The sequence below is a fragment of the Macrobrachium nipponense genome, chromosome 14 (genome assembly GCF_015104395.2).
Source record: "Macrobrachium nipponense isolate FS-2020 chromosome 14, ASM1510439v2, whole genome shotgun sequence".
Lineage (NCBI taxonomy): Eukaryota > Metazoa > Arthropoda > Malacostraca > Decapoda > Palaemonidae > Macrobrachium > Macrobrachium nipponense.
This window is the reverse complement of record NC_087207.1, coordinates 10,127,289-10,134,768: the sequence shown is the minus strand read 5'-3', so window position 1 is coordinate 10,134,768 and position 7,480 is coordinate 10,127,289. Positions and strand designations below refer to the sequence as shown.

The 7,480-nt window shown below is 48.9% G+C and overlaps 4 protein-coding genes across 4 annotated transcripts in view; 2 read left to right on the top strand and 2 right to left on the bottom strand.

Annotated features, from left to right (window-relative positions):
* The window catches only part of LOC135226048 (calponin homology domain-containing protein DDB_G0272472-like), a 26,400-nt gene extending 25,057 nt beyond the window's left edge, over positions 1-1,343 (top strand). Inside the window, exon 6 of the mRNA XM_064265527.1 lies at positions 1-1,343. This exon is cut by the window's left edge and continues 978 nt beyond it. Within this exon, the coding sequence (XP_064121597.1) occupies positions 1-1,343 (1,343 nt within the window).
* Positions 1,344-1,392: 49 nt separating this feature from the next.
* LOC135226047 (polyamine-modulated factor 1-binding protein 1-like) lies at positions 1,393-2,751 on the top strand. The gene has a single exon (XM_064265526.1). The coding sequence runs from the start codon at positions 1,393-1,395 to the stop codon at positions 2,749-2,751; it is 1,359 nt and encodes a 452-aa protein (XP_064121596.1).
* Positions 2,752-2,763: 12 nt separating this feature from the next.
* LOC135226046 (uncharacterized) lies at positions 2,764-4,903 on the bottom strand. Its single transcript, XM_064265525.1, has 3 exons — positions 4,166-4,903; positions 3,734-4,131; positions 2,764-3,616 (listed from the first exon to the last, which is right to left on the bottom strand). The coding sequence occupies exons 1-3, from the start codon at positions 4,901-4,903 to the stop codon at positions 2,764-2,766; spliced, it is 1,989 nt and encodes a 662-aa protein (XP_064121595.1).
* Positions 4,904-5,051: 148 nt separating this feature from the next.
* Positions 5,052-5,549, bottom strand: LOC135226045 (uncharacterized histidine-rich protein DDB_G0274557-like). The gene has a single exon (XM_064265524.1). It carries the CDS (start codon positions 5,547-5,549, stop codon positions 5,052-5,054), a length of 498 nt encoding a protein of 165 aa, XP_064121594.1.
* Positions 5,550-7,480: the final 1,931 nt, after the last annotated feature.

The window sequence follows — 7,480 nt, the reverse complement described above, 5'->3', positions numbered from 1 at the left end:
AGGAACTTGTAATCAAGAATTTGGTCAAACAGAAAGAGATTCTTAAGAAAAACATGGATATGATGAAGGAAGACTTTGAACAAACCCGACTGCAGGTAATCTTGAAGGAAGCTGAACTTCTTAAGATCGAAGAAGTTCTGGCGAAGGAGAGACACTTGTTCAAGGAGGCGATGAAAAAACTCACAGAAGAAAAGCAAGAGAAGGAGAATCTTTTGCAAATACAAGAGCAGCACATCTCGGAGAAGGAACAAATGATTAAGGATTTGAAAATGGAAAACAAGATTCTTCAGGAAAACATTGATACAATGCAGGAAGAAATTGAAAAAATCAGAGTACAGCAAATCTCGAAGGACTGGAATCTAGAAGATTTGGAGGATAAGAACGAGAATCTTAAGAAGAATATGGTAAAGATACAGCGAGACCTCGAACGGATGAAGACAGAGAAGGAGCAGAGAGAACGACATATAAAAGATCATGAGGTACTCGCAGAGGAAATGAACAATGCAGTAAAAAACCTGCAGGAGGAGTTAAAGGAAATGAAACAACAGAATATATGGATGGAAAATACTATAGAAAGGTTGGAAAACAAAAACAGAGAGATGGACACCATGAACGAAGAGCTTCACCAACTAAGGCTGGACAAGAGCCGAATGGAACACCAGCTGGTCGAAGCGAGGGATATCCTCGGCAAAGTGAGAAAGCAAAGCGCTGAAAAAACAGAAAAGATGGTGGCTCTCGAAAGAGAGATTGAAGACCAGAAGAGACTGAAAAAGGTTGCTTCCATAAGAGATAATGAAGAACATCTGAAAAGGCTTGAAAAGATGACTGCCCTAGAACAAGAGAATGAATGTCTTTGGAAAGGCCTGGAAAAAATGGAGAAAAATTATAAAAACCTGCTTGTTGAGGCCCAAGCTCAAACTGAGCTCAAAGAAGAAGAAGAAGCAAGGAGACTCGCATTAGAGCTTGAGGGACAAAATCGAGCAATAGGAAATCTCCAGTCCGAAAACAAGAAGTTGAGAGATTACTTGGATTTAACTGCATCAACAGAACTTTGCGAGGAAAGGCAAATGAAGAGAAGTGCAGTAGAAAACTTGAGGCAAGAGAATGATAATGATAGAGATATCTTCAGAGGAAAAATCAAGAAGACTGATGAAGTTCGAAAAGAGCGGAAAATTTTCACAAACGAAGTTAGAAGTCAGCCTAATGCAACGAACACATATTTCGAGATGCTGCAAGAGGAAAGTTTGGACAAATTAAACGCCCACAACACCCGTGAGATGCAAAACAGAGAGGGATCCAATCCTGTTGGAAGAGTGATGGAAAAATGTAACGAAAATAATTGAGCAAGTAGAAAAGGATCTACTGCAGTTTGTGTCCCTCAACAACGGAAAGATGAACGAAATAGTTGATCGAAGTGAGGAGATACGGTCGTATCCTGAAAGGGAGGAAGATTATTATTTTGCAGAACCAAAACAAGATACCGGAAACTTTGTTCAAAAGAAGGAAGACAAGAGAAAGCTTTCATACGAAGCGCTGAATCGCCTATTGCGCAAAAATGAGCTTTTGAAGCGCGAGAACAAACAACTGAAGATGAAACTTAATACGTTGGAGGAACACTTCAGAACAGCGGAAAAGTTGGCTCCCGCTTTTGGTGAAAGTGAGGCCTCACGAAAGGAAAGCGGAGGAAAGTTCTCTGAAGCTTCGAGGAACCGCGGTTTTGAGGAACATGATGAAGCAGCAGCAGAAGTCCGACCTCGGCTGAAAAGAAATGAACGGCAAAGGACGGACATGGAAGGTCATGCTGGAAGCAAAGGGAGTCTTCTGTGGGGAAACCTTCAAGAGATCCAGCGAGAAAATGAATATCTGGATAGGGAGATTAAGAAACTGGTCCAGGAAAATGCCAAATCACGCTGGAAGATAGTGTCTTTAGATGGAGACAATCGCAGATTGTTTTTAGGCGAAGCAAAATCGGAGTCTACAAGAGAAGTAGAAAAGCAAAGAGCAGACAAGCTTCAATTTACTCGCCGAAATTGCTTAGGTTGTAAGCGGGCGAATAAAGACTGTGATGCACGAATCGCACTCGTCATACAAGAATACAAGGAGGAACTTAAGCAAATGAAAAAAAATATCAAAAGGTTGGAGAAAGAGAATAATAACTTGAGGAAGGAAATGCAAATTCTGCTTCCCCAGGCAAGTACAATCAATTTGGTCGAAAATATTGCCACTGCTTTGGTCGACGCGAAGAGAAAGGAACACCAGGAGATAAAGCAAATGTTTCAAGACCTTCACGAATTCTATTGCAACTATATGACCTCCACGGAAACCTACCTATATAATGGTTTTTTAGAGGATTGTTTAGATTTACTGAATGGAAGTAAACATTTTTTGAATATAATACGTGGACTTAAATTTTGGTATGAGAAACATTTCCAAAAAGTCTATGATACAAAAGGATATGACAACCTGCAATATAGGGATAAAAAGATAAAGACAGATTTGGAGGCAGCTTTCCTTCAGGAGATGCCTAAATTTTATAAACACAAGCAGGAATATCTCCGTGACCTTGAAAATGTAAAGAAGATTGTATACGATTACGTGGCTGACGAAAGGATTGCTGAGATGAACAAGATTCAAAAAAGAATTTACATGGAGTGTATATCTACCTTGAGAGGTCTACTTCCAGGCCAGCACTTTGGAAAACTCGAGAAAATTTTGCGGGACCTGTTGGAAGTTCCTGTCGTTCTTGTTTAGATTGTAACAGACTCATTTGATCACTGCTTCAACTCCCAGACATCTCCACAGTGTGAGGGGATTCCAGAATCCGCTGGTGGGTAGTGGCGTCGGTGGGGCGTCGGTGGGGTGTTGGTGGGTGGTGATGCTGGTGGAGGGTCGGTGGGTGGTGGCGTCGTTGGGTGGTGATGCCAGTGGGGGGTCGGTGGGTAGTGGCAACAGTGGAATATAGATGGGTGGTGATGCTGGTGGGGCGTTGGTGGGTAGTGGCGTCGGTGGGGTATTGGTGGGTGGTGATGCTGGTGGAGGGTCAGTGGGTGAAGGGTCGGTGGGTGGTGGTGCCGGTGGGAGGTTGGTGGGTGGTGGCATTGGTCGGGCGTTGGTGGGTGGTGATGCTGGTGGAGGGTCGGTGGGTGGTGATGCCAGTGGAGGGTCAGTGGGTGGTGGTACTGGCGGGAGGTTGGTGGGTGGTGGCGTCGTTGGGGCTTTGGTGGGTGGTGATGCTGGTGGTGGGTCGGTGGGTGGTGGCGTCAGTTGAGTGTTGGTGGGTGGTGATGGCAGTGGAGGGTCAGTGGGTGGTGGGATCAGTGGGTGATGATGCAGGCGGAGGGTCGGTGGGTGGTGATGCCAGTGGAGGGTAAGTGGGTGGTGGTGCTGGTGGGAGGTCGGTGGGTGGTGGGGTCGGTGGGGCTTCGGTGGGTGGTAATTTGGTGTAGGGTCGGTGGGTGGTGGTGTTGGTAGAGGGTCAGTGGACAGTGGTGCTGGTGGGAGGTCGGTGGGTGGTGATGCTGTGGAGGTCAGTGGGTGGTGATGCTGGTGGGAGGTCGGTGGGTGGTGATGCTGGTGGGAGTCGTGTGTGTGCTGTGGTGGAGGTCGTGGGTGTGAGCTGGTGGGAGGTCAGTGGGTGTGACGCTGGTGGGAGGTCAGTGGGTGGTGACCGCTGGTGGGAGGTCGGTGGGTGGTGATGCTAGGTGTGTGTTCTTTTCAGGTCGTGGTGGGATGCTTGGGGATCGGGAGTTCAGTGTGGTGATGCGGGTGGGAGGTCGGTGGGTGGTGGATGCTTGGTGGAAAGGTCGTGGGTGGTGATGCTGGTGGAAGGTCGGTGGGTGGTGATGCTGGTGGGAGGTCAGTGGGTGGTGATGCTGGTGGGAGGTCAGTGGGTGGTGACGCTGGTGGGAGGTCGGTGGGTGGTGATGCTGGTGGGAGGTCGGTGGGTGGTGATGCTGGTGGGAGGTCAGTGGGTGGTGATGCTGGTGGGAGGTCGGTGGGTGGTGATGCTAGTGGGAGGTCGGTGGGCAGTGGCGTCGGTGGGTCTTCGATGGGTGGTAATTTGGTGGAGGGTTGGTGGTGGAATCGGCGGTGGTGATCGGTGGAGTGGTGGCAGGTCGTGGTGGTGGATGGCTGGTGGTGAGATCGGTGTGGCTTTGGTGGGTGCTAATTTGGTGGAGGGTTGGTGGGTGGTGGCATAGGTTGGTGGTGATGATGGTGGAGGGTTGGTTGGTGGTGGCGTTGTTGGAGGGTCGGTGGGTGGTGATGCCAGTGGAGGGTCAGTGGGTGGTAGTGACATTGGGAGGTCGGTGGGTGGTGGTGCCAGTGGAGGGTCAGTGGGTGATGGTGCCATTGGGCGGTCGGTGGGTGGTGATGCTGGTGGAGGGTCGATGGGTGGTGGTGCCATTGAGGGGTCGGTGGGTGGTGGTGCCAGTGGAGGGTCGGTGGGTGGTGGTGACCAGTGGAGGGTCGGTGGGTGGTGGTGCCATTGAGGGTCGGTGGGTGGTGGTGACAGTGGAGGGTTGTGGTGGTGGTGCAGTGGAGGGTGGCGGTGGATGGTGGTGACAGTGGAGGGTCGGTGGGTGGTGGTGACAGTGGAGGGTCGGTGGGTGGTGGTGCCATTGAGGGGTCGGCGGGTGGTGGTGCCAGTGGAGGGTCGGTGGGTGGTGGTGCCAGTGGAGGGTCGGTGGGTGGTGGTGCCATTGAGGTCGGTGGGTGGTGGTGCCAGTGGAGGGTCGGTGGGTGGTGGTGCCATTGGGAGGTCGGTGGGTGGTGGTGCCATTGGGAGGTCGGTGGGTGGTGGTGCCATTAAGGGGCAGGGGTCGGTGAGCTGGATGGTGCAGTGGAGGGTCGGGAGGTGGGTGGGTGGTGCAGCCATGGAGGGTCGGTGGGTCGGTGGTGCCATTTGGCAGGTTCCGGTGGGTGGTGGGCGGTGCCATTGGCGGGAGGTCGGTGGATGGTGGTGCCATTAAGGGGTCGGTGGGTGGTGATGCCGGTGGAGGGTCGTATGGGCGGGTGGTGGTGCCATTAAGGGTCGGTCGGTGGTGGTGCCATTAAGGGTCGGTGGGTGGTGTTATGCCGGTTTGGAGCCGGGGTCGGTGTGGTGGTGGCCAAAAGGAGAGGGTTGGTGGGTGGTGGTGCCACGTGAGTTCCGGTCGGTGGTGGGTCCGGTGCCAGGGGTTGAGGGTCGGTGGGTGGTAAGCCTGCTCAAAGGAGAGTTGGTGGGTGGTGGTGCCAGTGGAGGGTCGGTGGGTGGTGGTGCCATGCTGGTGGTAGGTCGGTGGGTGGTGATGCTGGTGGGAGGTCGGTGGGTGGTGATGCTGGTGGGAGGTCAGTGGGCTGTGATGCCAGTGTAGGGTCGATGGGTTGCGGTGTCGGTGAGAGGTCGGTGGGTGATGGCGTCGGTGGGGTGTCGGTGGGTCGTGATGCCTGTGGATGGTTGGTGGTTGGTGGTGCCGGTGTGGGGTCGGTGGGTGGTGGCAACGGTGGGGGATAGGGGGTGGGTGGCGCCTGTTAGGGGTTGGTGGGTGGTGGCTTGAGAAGAAATCCATGTCGATTTTGAATGCTATTTTCTCAAATACTTAGGCTTAATACTCATTACCTACAGGTCTTTCACATCATTTCGCTATTGCACAAACTAATAAATGTATATCGGAATCGGAAGTTCAATCACTCAGGTTGCACTATTAATATATAACACTGTCTCCATATTTTACTCTATTTGTGAAGGTTTTGAAAATGTTCCCAATGAAGTTCCAGAAGTGCGCTACTTTCATGATTTCTAATCTAAAAATTCGCTATTGTCGAAACGACTTTCATGTAGATTCATATAGATTGTTATTTCAAGTGGGGAGAACTTCTTAATTTATCTCCTATATTCAACGTGAAATTTATTACGTGAATATTAACATTTTCTCTCTCTCTCTCTCTCTCTCCTCTCCCTAAGGTATGTCAGAATATTTTCCTTAAATCACACTCCAATGCATTGCATTCCTTCCCCAAAGGAGCCTTTCATTTGCCAGTTTGGGTCCACCGGGACAGATGCAGTGAGATAGACGCAAGTGTCTCCTCCAGAGGAAAGTTGGTCTTCCGTTCAGCATTGCTTTCTGAGGTAAGGGGGAATGGCAGGCAATTGATTGCTGTCGTATTTTCGTGAACAAGTAAGTGCAATGTTCGTACAAAAACAAAAAAGAATAAATAAATAAATACTAATAATTTCATGTGACAAAACATCACGTAGGATTCCTAGATTTTTCACCCACATTTGTTTATTTATTTGTTTAAGGATCTTATTTTTTTTTTCTTAGTGTCGAGCCTGGGGTAGACAAGGCTATTAGGTTCTTGACTCGCAATTCTCCGCACTTACCAAAAATGGAAATACGTCTAAGCGCATCATTTTCATCGTTCTTTACGTCACCTCGCTCAAGTAAAATATATTGCTTTTTGTAGAGAACACTAGCACAGTGTACTAGAGGGAGGCAAGGGGAGTGAAAATGGAAGGATATAGCAGACAAGGCTGAATCGAACGAGGAAGGGGACTGAATTTCAAGGCTGTCGACAAAATAGTTTTTTGCAATGCCACCCAGTTAGCTTAACAACGTCATACACTTTATCACGGCAACTGGAGTCAAAATAGATAAAATGACAGTCTTAAAATATTTGTATTGGCCTATGACCTTTTTCATAGGCTCTTTCATATAGGCCTATGATCTTTATCATAGGCTCCTTTCATATAGACCTATGACCTTTTTCATAGGCTCCTTACTTAAGGCCTTTGACCTTTTTCATAGGCTCCTTTCATATAGGCCCATGGCCTTTTCATGCATTTTATCACGGCAATTGGAGTCAAAATAAATAAAATGGCAGACTTAGAATATTCATATGGGCAGACCTAAATATTCATATAGGCCTATGACCTTCTTCATAGACGCCTTTCATATGAGAATTATAAATTCTAGATCATTGAAAATGAGACGAATGTAGGTGGATGCACAGATTTTGCAGGTAGCATAGTGCCATTCCTACCAGCACCGTAGACGCATAAGTAGCGGAAAGAAGACTCCGTTGCCCTAAAGAGTTTAGACTTACAAGGAAATAGTTGCAAGCGCCCGCCCCGCACGCGTAGATTCTTATCCCTAAGATGTTAAGTATATCTTGGTTTAACCAGACCACTCAGCTGATTGACAGTCCTCCAAGGGCTACCAAGAAAGATTAGATGTTTTTACGTGGCTACGAACCAGTTGGTTACCTAGCAACGGGACCTACGGGACCTACTATCGAGAAATGAATGTGTAATCACCAGAAATAATTTCCCCTGATTCAACGTTGGCCGAGCGGGGAGTCGAACTCGGGACTACCGAATTGGTAGGCGAGCACGTCAACCACTCGTCCAACGAGAAACAAAAAACCCCGTGGAAGAGGTCTAAAGAAAGAAGCAGGCTACTCTTAAACAAACACGCGAACACATTTTGTATTGTTTCTC